Here is a 14,375-nt window from a genome sequence, read left to right as displayed (position 1 = left end):
GGGATGGGGCAGGAATCTGTTGCAATGAAGAAAACGGTCCAGTAAGCAGGTTGCTGCAAATAGAGAGACACGTCTAACGAACACCGCAGGACCAAGGGCTAGGTGTCAGGATCCCCAGGCACACCTGAATGTCTCTTGCATGCCCCTCCCATGTCTCAACTTCCCCAGGTGGCTGATCCAACTGTTCCACAAGAAAATTGAGACTTCCCTGAAGAGCACCGTTTACAAGAAGGTACGGGAACTGGGCATCAGTGGTGGCAGAGCAGAGGCCTCGGAGCTGCACCTTGGCCTTCATCCCAACCCCTCAGCATCCACAGGACATCTGAACCCATGACTTCATCCCCAGAGCCCAGCTGTGTGCTTTACAAAGAGGCAGCACAGAGAGTACAGGGAAGGCTGCCTTTAACTGCCAAACAGCCTGTGTGCACCAACCTTCCCCCCCCCCAGACTCCTCACAAAGGAACTGCCATCTCACCCCAAGCCCTCACCCCCTCCATCCCTCAACACCCCACCCCTGCCTCTCCCTAGCCATCTTCCCCTCCCTTGCCCTGGCTGGGGCTGCCCTAGAACACAACCCACCAGGAAGAGGCTACATCTAGGAGGGACCCCTGTGAAGCACAGTGATGGTGAGGGTGCAGATGGCAGGGCTTCCCCCATGCTGAGGGCACACATAGCTTAGCACAATCCCAAGGACCCTCTGTGTGTACTCTGGCCTTGGGTCTCCAAAGGTCATCACCAGCAGGGTACCCTGCCTGGCAGCAGCCCTGAAGGACGCTGGGAGTCAGGTTCCACAAGACTGCAGGTGGGCCTGAGCAAGCCGGATAGGGCTGGGGAGTCCCTGGGGGGCTGCAGAGACTCAGGCTCCACTTGGTGATTTGAAGCCTCCCGCTGGCCTGGTGGGTAAGCAACGGGGAGCACACAGTACCCTGAGGAGCAGCTGGGCGTTTAGCCAGCCCTGCTACCTGTTTCATCCTAGGTGAGTGGGAGAAGTGGCACAGGGGCCTCAGAGAAGAATGGCTCGCTTCCTCTTGGGACTTCAGGGCCTCCTGTGACAGAAGCACATTCCAGGGGAAGCTTTTCACATCCCCTTCTTCCTTCCCAGTCCTCCCATCTCTCCCTTTCCCTCCTCCTGATCTCTCTACCTCCCTGAGCCCTAATTAGAGCCTCAGGAGGGATCTGGGCTGCAAACCAAGGCCTAGCAAATAAGTAGACTTTATTCCTTTGTTCGTTCGTTCATTCATTCATTCACTCACTCATTCATTCATTCATTCATACAGACAGACACACACACACACAAACACACAAACACACACTGTATTTTGTTTTGTTTCGTTTTTGTCTTTTGTTTTCAAGACAGGGTTTCTCTGTAGCACTGGCTGTCCTGGACTCGCTTTGTAGACCAGGCTAGCCTCAAACACGCAGAGATCCATTTTTCTTCCGTCTCCCCCAGTGCCGGGATTACAAGTGTGCACCACCATGCCTGGCTCACACTGCATCTTTTAATTACAGAATTAAGACCATTTACATTTGTTGTCAGTGTGTGTGTGTGTGTGTGTGTGTGTGTGTGTGTGTATGTGTGTACACTGGGTGAGTGTGCACTCGTGCGTGGGAAGGCAGACACACTTGTGCCCACTTTGCCTCTGTCTGAGGATGACTCGGGTATCTGTCCTCACTTCCCATCTTGTTTGCAGGTGTCTTCATTACTTTTCTGCTGAGCACACCAAGCGAGGTGATTTGGTGACCCTCTAGCTTCTGGACATTTTTCTATCCCCTTACCTTCTAAGCTCTCATGTGCTTGTGGTACCCGCCCAGCTTCTACATAGGTCCTGGGGATTTGAACTCAGGCCCATTTTTCTATCCCCTTACCTTCTAGGCTCTCATGTGCTTGTGGTACCCGCCCAGCTTCTACATAGGTCCTGGGGATTCGAACTCAGGCCCTCACTCTTGCATGGCAAGCACTTTTACCATTGAACCCCACCTTTAGGGTTGTCACTGAGAGGTGCATGCTAACTTCTTTTTTTTTTTTTTTTTAAGATTTATTTATTTATTTATTATGTATACAGTGCTCTGCCTGCTTGTACACCGGCAGACCAGAAGAGGGCATCATATCACATTATAGATGGTTGTGAGCCACCATGTGGCTGCTGGGAATTGAACTCAGGACCTCTGGAAGAGCAGACAGTGCTCTTAACCACTGAGCCATCTCTCCAGCCCCACACAAACTTCTTTTTCTTAAAGGTTCCCTAGTTTACTGAGTTAAGGGTGAGTCTTTTCTTCCTCTCATTGATTCTTCTCCTAACGAGACGTATCCTTGTTCAAATTCTCATGCTGGTGTATGGCTCTTCTCTCTCTCCCTCTCTCTCTCTCTCTCCCTCCCTCCCTCTCTCTCTCTCTATCTCTCCCTCTCTCTCTCTCTCTCCCTCTCTCCCTCCCTCCCTCCCTCCCTCCCTCCCTCTCTCTGTCTCTCTCTGTCTCTCTCTCTCTGTCTCTGTGTGTGTGTGTGTGTGTGTGTGTGTGTGTGTGTGTGTGTGTCTGTGTTTGTGTGTTTTCATCCCCACCCCCACCACTGTAGGATTCCTGTAAGATTCGCCTGCAGCGCTGGTCCAGAGAGGAAGAACGGTTTTAGTTTTCGGTCATCACAGACGTCAGCCCCCTTGTCCTTGGACTTTAAAGAGCCATGTGCTAAATAAGCCTGTGTTCTATGTACATCACTCGGCCTCTGGTGTTTTGCTGTAGCCACAGAGAAAAGATCAAGACAGCACGTCTGGGCTCTGGCTTGTGGAGGGCGCTCTCCGCTTCCGAGGCTCACTGACATTTCTTTGGATGCCCCCAGATCTGCAAGATCGTGAGCAGCTCCGTGTCCTCCAACCTGCAGCCCTATCTGCGGACTCTTCCAAGTGAGGGCTGGGAGTGGGCTAAGGATGACAGGGGGTATCGTGAGTGGGAGAGGGGGCAGAGTGGATGTGGCAAGCCTGAGCCTGCTGGGGGAGGGCAGGGCAGGCTGTGTTCCACCACAGCTGGCATTGGGCTAGTGTCCAGTCAGGCAGAAGACAAACACCTGATACCCCAGCACCCTGGCACCCCGTACCTTAGTAGCCCTACATCTCCGCACCCCCACACCCTGGCTCTCTGAGGCCAGTGACACACACACACAGCCTGAGATGAGAGGCCAGACCTCGGTATCTCTCTACTGCAGTATACTCCTCCATAGTCTCTACTGCAGTATCTCTATATGCAGCAAACGGCAAAAAGCAGCTGCTGGTGGTGGGCATCCTCCTGTCCCAGGAACTCAGTCCGTCCCAGCCTCTTCACTTCACTCCTAGAGAAACTATGGCTCAGAGAGGGGGGCAGACACTTGTTCAAGGTCCCAGAGCCATCCAGAAGAATCCAGATCCTGGAGTGGAGTTAAAATTTTCCTCTTTGGCAATTTCATACATGTGTCTTAATCGCGCCCACCTGAAGTTGGGCTTTATACACAGACAAGAGTGTCCCCCTTGTTGACCTCAGCTCCGCTGCTCCATAATGCGTGCTCTGATACAGGACCAAAGAACAGCCCCCCCCCCATCCCCCGGGATCTCACTCTGCAGCCCAGGCTAGCCTCAAACTCGAAGCAGTCTGGCTGACTTCAGACTGGAGGCAATCCTCCTGCCTCTGCCTCCTGCGTGATAGGATTACAAGCATGTTGGCTCCTCACTGAGCCATTGCTGTATGTGTGAATGTGCATGTGTGCATGTGTGTGTGTGTGTGTGTGCGCGCGCGCGCGCGCGTGCGCGTGCGTGCATGTATGTGTGCATGGGGCTAGGAACTGAATCCAAGGCCTGGCATTGGCTCTGTAGGCACTCCAACGCAATCTCCATCACCAGACTTCATGTCTTTTAGGGGAATCTCAGGGGTTCCCTGGGAGGGGTAACGGAGAGAGACCACAGTTCCCCTGGCAGCCATGCAGGCCACTGCCAACCGGGATCAGCTCACAGTCCATCTTCTCTGTGTCTAGTGATAGCTAGAGTGGATGACGTAGCTGTGATTGACTACAGTCTGGTGGCACCTCTGAAAATCACAGCCGAGTTCCTGGAGGGGCAGCTAAAGGTGAGGCTTTCCATGGAGACCTGTAACCCTGGAAACTGACCTCTTCCAACTTGTTTTGCCCTGGTCCCACCCCTCCCCTCCCTCCCCAGATTCCAGAAACTCACTGTGCCTGTCCTCTGGCCAGGCCTTTGCACTCACCCTCTCCTCTGCACAGGGTGCTCTGCAGCAGAGAGGCTCCCAGCTCTCTCTGCTTCCTTCAAGGTCTTGCTCAAATAGGCCCTTTCCAGGAGCATCTTCCCAGGGATGCTGTCCCCAGCCACTCCTGCTGAAACAGCCCCTCACTGTGCTCCCAACACTGCTTTCATCTCAGCAGAATCAATTACCTCACACACGCACACACTGGGGGGGGAGGGGGCAGGGACTGCTTCTGCTCACTACTGTATGCATAGCACCTAGAAATATGTTTGGTACAGGGTGGGTGCTCAGAAAATTTGTTGGGTGGGAGGAAAGAGGAAAGAGGTTGGCAAAGCAACTGAAGGGAAAAGAGCTAGGAGTGACATTGCCTAAATCATTGCTTCTCAACCTTCCTAACACTGCAACCCTTTATTACAGTTCCTCATGTTGTGGTGACCCCACCAACCATAAAATTATTTTGTTGCTGCTTCATCACTGTAGTTTTGTTACTTTTTTTTTTTTTCCTTTTCGAGACAGGGTTTCTCTGTATAGCCTTGGCTGTCCTGGATTCGCTTTGTAAACCAGCCTGGCCTTGAACTCACAGAGATCTGCCTGCCTCTGCCTCTGCCTCTGCCTCTGCCTCTGCCTCTGCCTCTGCCTCTGCCTCTGCCTCTGCCTCTGCCTCTGCCTCCCAAGTGCTGGGATTACAGGTGAGCACCACCATGCCTGGCTCTTTGTTACTGTTGTTAATTGTAATGTAAGTATCTGATATGCAGGATATCTGATATTCAACCCCTGTGGGGGTCTCCAACCACATGTTGAGAGCCACTGGCTTAAATCCTAACCCCCAGAAAGAAGCACTATAAGACCCTCCTACCCTTCTCTACACCCACACACCATACACAGAGAGCGAGAAGGGGAAGCAGGCACAAAGAGAGACAGAGACAGCAACAGCACAGACAGAAGCATAGAGACAGATCCACACAGCACAGACACAAATGCACACACGTGCTTCACGGTCCTGTGGTGCACACTGCTATCCGTCACTGTGCCAGAAGGTCACACTGTGGGCAACCCCCAAGCCACCCATGAAATGTCTTCTGTGGCCTTTCACCGGTGACTCTGTCCTTCAGTGAACTACCAGGGTAAGGCCTATGCTGTGCTCCACCCGGGACAGCAGTGCCCCACCTGGGACAGTTGGACTCTTTCTGGGTGTCCCATGCAGCTAACCAGAGCTGCAATTAGTGCTGAGCCAGGTCTGTTTTGCCCACTGTGTGACATGCCAGTCTCTGAAATGACAAGAGTTATTCACATGATGGGTAAGTGTGAGCAGGCGGCCCAGGTCTCTAGACCTCCCTAAGGACCAGCTTTGGGACATTTTTTTGGTCTGGGACCTGGGGAGAGGTGATGGGAGGTTGACCAGGGGAAGATGGAGATAGAAAAACAGTGAACTCAGGGCAGACAAAGCATCACTTGCATTAATCCAGGAAGAAACATTAGGCAGCTGCATCCACAGGGATCATCCTGAGAGATCTCTGTCTACCATGACTACTCTCCAGAGATGCTGGACAAGACTGAATGCCCCCCCCTAACCCACATACAAAAAAACAGTGCACACACCTATGCATACACATGAACACACATACACATAGCACACACATGCATATACATAGGGCATATATAAATGCACATAAATATACATACACATACTTGCACACATAGATATATACACTTGCACACATACATATACACACATGCAAATATACACATTCACCTGAACCTATATAGAAATATATACTCAATTGCATAAGAGGCACATCTGGTCTTGGCTGATGACCTGTTTTGCATGGTGGGATGGTGCAGTCCTGGTTGCGTTTCTCTCCTAAGGATGCGTATTGAGGACACTTTGCACTATCTTTAAAAACTGCATGGTCAGCTGGGTGTGGTGATAAATGCCTTCGATCCTAACACTCAGGAGCAGAAGCAGGCTGATCTTTGTGAGTTCAGCCTGGTCTACATAGCAAGTTTCAGGCTAGTCAGGGATACATAGAGACCCTGTCTCAGAGAGAGGGAGAGAGAGAGAGAGAGAGAGAGAGAGAGAGAGAGAGAGAGAGAGAGAGAGAGAGAGAGATGGGGTGGAAGGAAGCAAGGAAGGAATGAGAAAGGAAAAGAAAAGAAAAGAAAGGAACTATGGGCAGCAGGGACATTAATTTTAAAGGACAGAATAATTCAGAGGTTCAGAGGATGGGGCTGGCCTGTAGTGGTACAGGGGCTACCTGCATGTATGACACCAAAGGTTCGTGTTCCTCACTGCCCTCCTGCCCACCCCAGGCACTGCACACTGACTATGATGTCTGTCTTTTGTGCACATTTTAGAGTTTGTGTGCTCCTTAAATTTTACATAAGTGGTATTCTACCATATGTATCTATAATGTACTTTTCTGGGGATCAACATTATTTTTCTTCCTAAGCAAACAATCTGCTTTCGTTTCACGTTGTCAAATTGCTTTTTAGAGGCATAAGGAGCATGTGTCTTCCCACTAGCATGTAACACTTACCAACACACACACACACAATCCAGCCTTCTGGATGCTGCTAATGAGACAGCGGAGGCAATTGTTCTTTCGGTGGCTGCCGAGCTGACTGGCAAGAGGGATGTGGTGTGGTGCGGAGAGGAGGAGGTGCTGGCTTGACGCCTCTGCCTCTGCCACTTACTTGCTGTGTGACCTCCTCGTGGCCCCAGGATGCTGGAAAGCGCACGCAGGTGCCCCACACTGCCACTGGCAGTCCCAGGCCATGCCTAGTCTTTCATTGGGCTCGCCTGCAATCCTAGAATGGCACCCAGACTTGCTCTGTTCTTTCCACCCAGGGGCAGTTTTTCTGGCGCGAACAACCACACGCATTCCACATTGCCCCACCGTCAATGAGTTTCAGCCCCAGCCATGACCACATGGTGTCCCTGGGCATCTCCAACTACTTCTTCAGCACCGCAGGATTTGTATACCAAGAGTCTGGAACCTTGAGAGTAACTCTGAGGAACCAAATGGTGAGCGTGGCAGACAGTGCGCACAGAGGAGCAGTGACTCCGAGTCAGCTGACCTAGGTGCGAGGTTTCGTTCACAGGGGCGGAGTCCAAGGTGCTGTGAGGGTCAGGAGTCAGGGAGCCCTGCGTTCAAGTGCTGCTCCCCACTCGGTTTCAAGTGGGGGACCCTAGGTCACTTCCGTATCCTCGTACCGCAGAGTCATCTGTAAGCCACCAATACTAGTGCCCTCCTCAGAGGCCACTGTGAATATTAACTGAGATAACAGTGTGAGACCTGGGAGCCCAGGGCTCAGTGCATAGTAGTCACGCCCCCACCATATGCCACTCCCACACCTGACTCAGCATCACCTCCCCAGCGCTACCGTCAATCTTATTGGCTCTTTCCACATGTTCATTCCTGGACTCACTGTGGGCCTCAGTTTCCTCATCTGTACCCGATGAAGTAACCCCCTTCTCTACAGCCTAGGAGGTACAGCACTCCCAGCCTGGTCCCCTACATCCTGGGCTCCTTTTACAACACTCCTCAGAACCATCAGCTTCTCATCTCTGTACAGGAAGGCGCAAGAATGCCCACTACCCCCTGTGAAAGAAACACAGTCCTCCCAGCGTGGCTCGGGCTGCTTACCCAGAGCAAGACTGGGGCCCATGGCGGCAGGGATGGGGCACCACAGGATAGGGGAGGAGTGGGGTTGTCAGGCTGCTGTTATTGCCGGGAGTGTCGGGGGGGGGGAGGGGCGGGGGGGGGTGTAACATGGAGTCAGGCTAACTGTAGCAAGGTGCAATCTTGTGATTGGTTTGGCAGCAGATGGCGGTCTCAGGCCACGCCTACTCTTCCGGGCCTGTTGCCACTCAAGTTGTAGTTCTAGGTGGCATTGTCACAGTGGTACCAGGGGGCACTGATGTTCAGTATCTTGCCCCTGGCCTGGCATGTGCCTCTTCTTCTCAGCCTGTACAGTCTCCTTTCCTCTCCTCACTGCAGCTGCCAAAGGATGCCAGATTCCAGCTGAACACTGAGTTCTTTGGGACCTTCCTGCCCAAGGTAGGGAAGACTTGTCGCCTCGCTCAGCTCACTAGAGTGCTGGGGAGGACTGGACCACCCTGACCAGATGGAACCCACGTCAGTCCTGTAGACAGCAGCAGGAGAGACTGGAGGTGGCTCAGCATAGCCCAGCCCAGATATAGTCCAGATATAGTCCAATTCCCAGAGGGTGAGGCCAGGTGCAGAGCTCACTGAACCATCCAATCTCTGCTGAGCCTGGAACCAGGAGAACTGTCTACCTACCTGACACTCCCCCACCCCACCCTGCAAAACACACACCTCTGTTTTCTATCTCCTCCGCCTCCCCCCTCCCCCTGCTGCTTCCTCTTCCTCTCTGCTTCCTTCATGTTCCTCTGCTTCCTGCCTCTCTCAGTCCTATGAAGGCAGGAATTTTCCATTGGCGGGGGTGGGGGGTGGGGGGGTGGAGGGAGTTGGGGTGGGGAGCGACGCACAAGGCAGTTGAACAAACACACCATGCACGCAGCCTGTGATGGCAACAGCAGTGGGTAATCAAGGTGGAGAGGCCTCTTCCTTTTGCAGGGTGAATGGCTCAGGCCAGGAATTTATTTCTCAGAGTTCTGTGGGCTGGAAGGCCAAGACTGGGGACCTGGGAAGATAATCTGACAGCCACTAGTACAAGGGAGGGAGAGGGAGGCACAGGCATCTCTTCTTCTGAGGACAGAGCCCCACACTCCGTGAGCACATTAACCCTGGCTTCCGTGGAGGCCCATCCCTAAGCAAAGCCACACACTGCTCTCACATGAATTACAGAAACGGAGTGCAACCATTTCACTTACGATAGCATCTGGAAATTTCTATGTGGTCCTTGTTTTTCACCTGGGCTGGGATTGGGGGTTGGGGGGGGGGGTAGGTTGCAGAGGGAAGGGCTGGGATTGGGGGTGGAGGTAGGTTTACAGAGAGAAGGGAGGGTCAAGAGTCTCCTAAGTACTTCTCGACAAAGTGCCAGCCGAGCTGAGATATGAAGGAAGGGCCACGAGCTTGCCCAGAGAAGAATGGGGGGACAAGCATCCAAGGAAGGAAAAGGTTTTCTGTGGCAAGGAGTGTGTTGCACGGGGAGAGCAGGAGGGACGCCCTGACCCTGGGGGTAGGGGCCATGGGGGCGTGGTGGCAGGCTGGCGGGTCCCGGCTGACAGCCATCCAAGGACAGCAGCAAGACGCTGGAAGGGGTCTGTGTGCCGATGGGCCACGATGGATCTCAGAAACCCTTAAGTAAGAAAGACCTCTTCTGTCACTTGTCCCCACTGGGGACTGCAGGTGGCCATGAAATTCCCCAGCATGGAGGTACAGCTAGTGATGTCGGCTTCCTTGCCTCCTCGCGTGAGCATACAGCCCTCAGGCCTCTCGCTCAACCCTGCCATGGAGACCCAGGCCTTTGCGGTTCTCCCCAACTCCTCCCTGGCCCCTCTCTTCCTGCTTGGCATGGTAAGCTGGGTGGGGGACACTGGCTCACCCGCTCACACCCCCACAGGCACTCATCGCCAGCTGGCCTTTGTGCGTTCACTCGCTCATCCATTCCTCCATTTTTCCACGGCGTAGAACAGTTCCCAGCTGCCCGGCTTTGGCGATTCGGATAGGCACCTGTGTGATTTTTTTTCATCCATCCGTTCACTTACTTGGCCAATTGTTAATTAAATCGATTACTCATTCTTCCGTGAAATATGCTGTCCCTTTTCTGGCCCCTACACCCAATCACTTATTCAATTATTCACGGATTCGTTTGCTTAAACCTTTGTTCAGTTGGGCCTTCATTCACCACTTGCTCCTTCACGCATATCTTTGAGTATTCCTCCATTTGTGAATTTGCTTAGCCCTTAAGAGGCCCGTGGAGCACCTGCATTGGTCTACGCCCTCCAGGCAGGGGGCGCTAGAGACCTGTCACCAGTCTGCCCCATTTCAAGCTGAAGTCCATTTTGCTGGTGAAATGGGTTGTAACTTGGTTACCTAAGACCATGGGTAGGCCACGAAGCTGAGATGGAGCTTCTCTCTTTTAGTAGGTGTTGAATAAAGTTGTGGGTGGCTATTGTGAGGAAAGGCCAGCCTGGACCCCAGACGCTGCCTCTTCCCCAGCCCGGGCTGACATCCAGGACTCTTAGAACCACATGGGCCAGTCTCCCTGCTTCCTGGGCTCTGTGGGTGTGACCCAGAGGAATGGCCACTCAGCTGGGCCTCTGAGAAGCTGACCCCCCCCCTGACCCACCTCTGCCTGGAGGTCAGGCCAGTTACCTGGATCACTTGCTTTGCAGAAGATGAATGCCTCTTTGGAAATGGATGCCAAAAAAAACAAGCTTATCGGAGAGTTGAAACTAGACAAGTAAGCAGGCCTGCGGGGACAGGAGGAGGCGGGTGTCTAATGTCCCCAGGTCCCAACACACTTAGCACCCAGTCCCCGGCCTTGGTCTGCCTGACCGAGCCTCAGACAGTGTACGGTTGGGGCACGGTCTCCCCATTGGCTCAAAGCCAGGGGTGGTGGTGACGCGCGGGCCTGTGACTTGGGCATTCAGGAGATGTGAGGCCTGCCCGGGGAGCTTGGTGAGACCCTGTCTCAAAGCAAAGCTGCAAAGGACTGGGGCTGTGATGGCGGAAAAGTGCTCGCCTGGCACGTGTGCGGGTGGCCGGCGGGGACGACCCTGGGTTTTCTCCCCAGCACTGCTGAGCAAAACAAAACAAGATGCTCAGGGGCAAGCGACTCACCTAGGGTCACACATAAGTGATCTCGTGTCCCAGTCTACCCTGAGTGGTCTCGGCTTTAGTGGTCGCAGACCCACTCAGACAGAAATGCCTACTGAGGGTCTGTCCTGCAGGAGCAGAACAGTACCCAGTGTTCCTTGTCCCCCACCCTTGAGGACTCGACTTTGATCTCTTGACTCTATCAGCCAGCATGACAGGAAGGTTCTAGCTTTAACTGGGTTTAACAGGCAGTGGTTACACCCTCTGAACCCCACTTTCCCCAGCTAGAAAGTGAGCCTAGAGGTGGAGACGGAAATGGCATGTTAAGATGTGCACAAACAGCCAGGGCGGGTGGTGGCGCACGCCTTTAATCCCAGCACTCGGGAGGCAGAGGCAGGCGGATTGCTGTGAGTTCGAGGCCAGCCTGGTCTACAGAGCGAGTCCAGGACAGCCAAGATAACATAGAGAAACCCTGTCTCAAAACAAAAAAACAAAACAAAACCAAGATGTGCACAAATGTTTGTAACATCCTGGGGTGGGGGGTGATAATAGCAGAGAGAGGCAAAGCGGCAGGGAGGGGTGGGGGAGGGGAGCACAGAGCGAAAGATAAGTGCTGACAAAGCATGGACCAATCAAACACACAGCCTCCAGGGTGTGTCAGAGAAGAGGCGAGGGATAGAAAGGACCCCTCGGAGCAGGGACTGGGGGCTACTGATTTGACAGACAGGACAGGAGCCACTTTTTCAGGCTTTGAAGAGAATTAGAACCCTGGCTGCAGCCCTGCTCTGCTGACTATTAACTGTGTGGCCTTAGGGAGACGGTTTGACCTCTGTGAGGGTGTCTCCTCACCTGGAGCCTTACAGGTACAAAGCACCCACCCTAGTGGTCCTACATTTCTCTCTTGCTCTCAAATCACTGTTAAATGACATCTGGGCCACCAAGAAGTGGACTGTGGGTTCAGGTAACTGACAAGCCTGAGGCTTCCAGGCCCAAGTGCCCCAGTGATGTCCTTGGGAGCTTTGCTGTCGCCTGTGCTATCCTCATTCCCTGCAGGCTGTCCCCACATGCAGCTTCCTTTGTGGCAGGAGACAGACACTCGCTGTGTTTCTAGAAGCCTTGACACTAGCTCTCACTGGGCAGCACGTTTTGTTGTTGTTGTTGTTGTTGTTGTTGTTGTTTTTCAGCATTGAACAAAAAAGCTGACTGCCCTTGGAGCTTAGGGCATGGCCAGTAGCACCAGCAGTGGTCCCCAAGGGAGAGCCAGGGTCATGCCGAGAAAGCACAGTGGGTCAGAAGCCTTGGTGTGGTGTCCGGGATAGGTTCTCAGCCACTCAGGCCACTGGATGACCCCATCTCCCCTCCTCCTCAGGGTAACGCTGAAACTGAAGAACTCTGACATTGGCCTCTTTAAGGTAAGTGTGAGCACTGCTAAGAAAGCTCCCGGCTCGGCTGCACACGGCTCGGCTGCACACGGCTCAGCTGCACACGGCTCGGCTGCACACGGCTCGCTCCGTGGGCCGGTCGCCTAAGCCGGAAGGAGTCCTTGGTCTCACAAACTGCAGCCTTGGGCCTGTCGCTTGCCCTTGCAACTCAGCCTCTCCTCCTCAGCCGAGCTTGCGCCCTGGGATTCCACTGGGACAAAACGCACATGAAAGAACTACTCAGGGCGTCTGTGGAGTGGACAAATGAATTACTTTACTGAGCACCCATGCCTAGGTATCAGAAGATGAGATCAAGCTGAGTGTGTGCTAGTCCCAGGCCTTGAGAGGCAGAGGCAAGCAGATCTCTGTGAGTTCGAGGCCAGCCTGGTCTACATAGTAAGTTCTAGCTCAGCCAGGATTACATCGGGAGACCATGTCTCAAAGAAAGGGGCAGAGGGAGTGAGATCAGGGAAGGCCACTCTGAGGAGGTGATATTTTGCCTTGTGAGAATGAGCCAGCAGCAGTGGGAACAACAGGGACATAAGGTCCTGTGACGGGAACATCTTCGCGTGTGTAGGGAATGGAGGAAACCGGGGTGCCTGGTGTGTAAAGAGTAGAGAGCATAGGAGATATGGCTGGTCAAGGAGGCCAGAGCTGGATCAGCCAGGGCTGGATCAGCCAGGGCCGGATCAGCCAGGGCCAGACCACCCTGGGCCGTCTAGGTAGATGCAGGAGGGCAGATGGAGTTCAGGGCCAGTGAACAGCCTCTGTGAGCCTGTCCATACAAGGAACCAAGAGCTGTGGTTTATGGCACTCTAAGGGCCCTGTGGTTGCACTAGAGAAACAGCCAGAGATCACAAGAGTGTGGCCAGGAAGCAGAGGAAGCGGGGTGGGCTGGAGGAGGGATTTGGAGGGGGCTCAGGCGGAACTGATGTGACATGTTTGTGGGAAGGCATCGTGGAGGGATCTGGGTTGCAGCCGAGTGATCGAATGGCCCTGAGGAGGTCTAGCCACTTGCCTGCTCTAGCTCTCTCCCTCCTCCCCCAGCCCTGCCCATAGCCGCATCCACACGGCACCTGCACACAGTGCACATGTGTCCACTGAGGCCGAGGCTTAGAGCATCTGCCTTCGTCCGTGGACACCACTCAGGCTCCCCACTCAGGGCCTTGGAGCCTCCTCCGGTTCCCAAATCACATGGTCCCCAGCATGCTGAGAATCCATCTGGGAGAACAGCAAACAGAAGGCACACCTGGTCCTCCTGGGCTTCCTCTGGCTTTCACTGGCCAGGCTGGTAACTAACTTCTGCTCCTGCAGAAAATGAAAATGCAGACCAGATGCAGAGCTAGGAGGGCACCAAACTAAGGCACCCAGGGGAGCACAGCCTTGCGGAGCAAGCGTGATTGCTCCAGAAACAAAATCATACACATTTACAAGCTCTAAGTGGCTCTGCTCCGGACAATCATCTAATGATGGGTTCCAGGTGATGATAATGATGATGATGATGTTTTTTTGTTTTTTGTTTTTTTATTTTTCCAGACCAGTTTTTTTATTTTTGTAGACCAGGCTGGCCTCGAACTCAGAGCGATCCACCTGCCTCAGTCTCCTGAGTGCTGGGATTAAAGGCATGCACTACCATGCCCAGCTATATATGTATTTTTAAAAAATAATTGTCAAAACAGCACACGTGTAGCACTGAGCACCAGAACCTGCTCTTTTGCAAACACAAGAAGTGAAACTTATTTGTATTCCTACCGTTCAGCTCATGATTTAGAATGTATCCTTCCTAGGTTTCCATTATGCCTCTTTAATTAGAATGCAGAATTCCTTGGCTCCTAGAGCCTCCGTTTCCTCCCTCGCACAGTGGCCCCATCCCTATGCTGCCCACTATTTTTTTGGTATCAAAGTGGTGCCACTCTTCCCCCAGCGAGCCCGCTGCTGCTGGTCTCAGCCGGTTTATCGTGTGTGTTAAGTGTGTCTATGGAAG

The 14,375-nt window shown here is 53.3% G+C and overlaps 1 protein-coding gene across 2 annotated transcripts in view; it reads left to right on the top strand.

Annotated features, from left to right (window-relative positions):
* Positions 1–14,375, top strand: part of BPI (bactericidal permeability increasing protein) — a 28,078-nt gene that overhangs the window by 9,558 nt on the left and 4,145 nt on the right. Inside the window, exons 5-12 of one of the 2 annotated variants that reach the window (XM_084776990.1) lie at positions 169–232; positions 2,834–2,897; positions 3,995–4,086; positions 7,070–7,246; positions 8,223–8,282; positions 9,558–9,725; positions 10,547–10,614; positions 12,340–12,382. In XM_084776990.1, the coding sequence (XP_084633116.1) occupies positions 169–232; positions 2,834–2,897; positions 3,995–4,086; positions 7,070–7,246; positions 8,223–8,282; positions 9,558–9,725; positions 10,547–10,614; positions 12,340–12,382 (736 nt within the window). The remainder of the gene's footprint in view (positions 1–168; positions 233–2,833; positions 2,898–3,994; positions 4,087–7,069; positions 7,247–8,222; positions 8,283–9,557; positions 9,726–10,546; positions 10,615–12,339; positions 12,383–14,375) is intronic. The other variant, XM_084776991.1, reaches the window with a different exon arrangement.

This window comes from Acomys minous (assembly GCF_964271855.1).
Source record: "Acomys minous genome assembly, chromosome: 3".
Lineage (NCBI taxonomy): Eukaryota > Metazoa > Chordata > Mammalia > Rodentia > Muridae > Acomys > Acomys minous.
The sequence above is the reverse complement of the archived record's forward strand: the minus strand, read 5'-3'. Positions and strand labels throughout refer to the sequence as shown.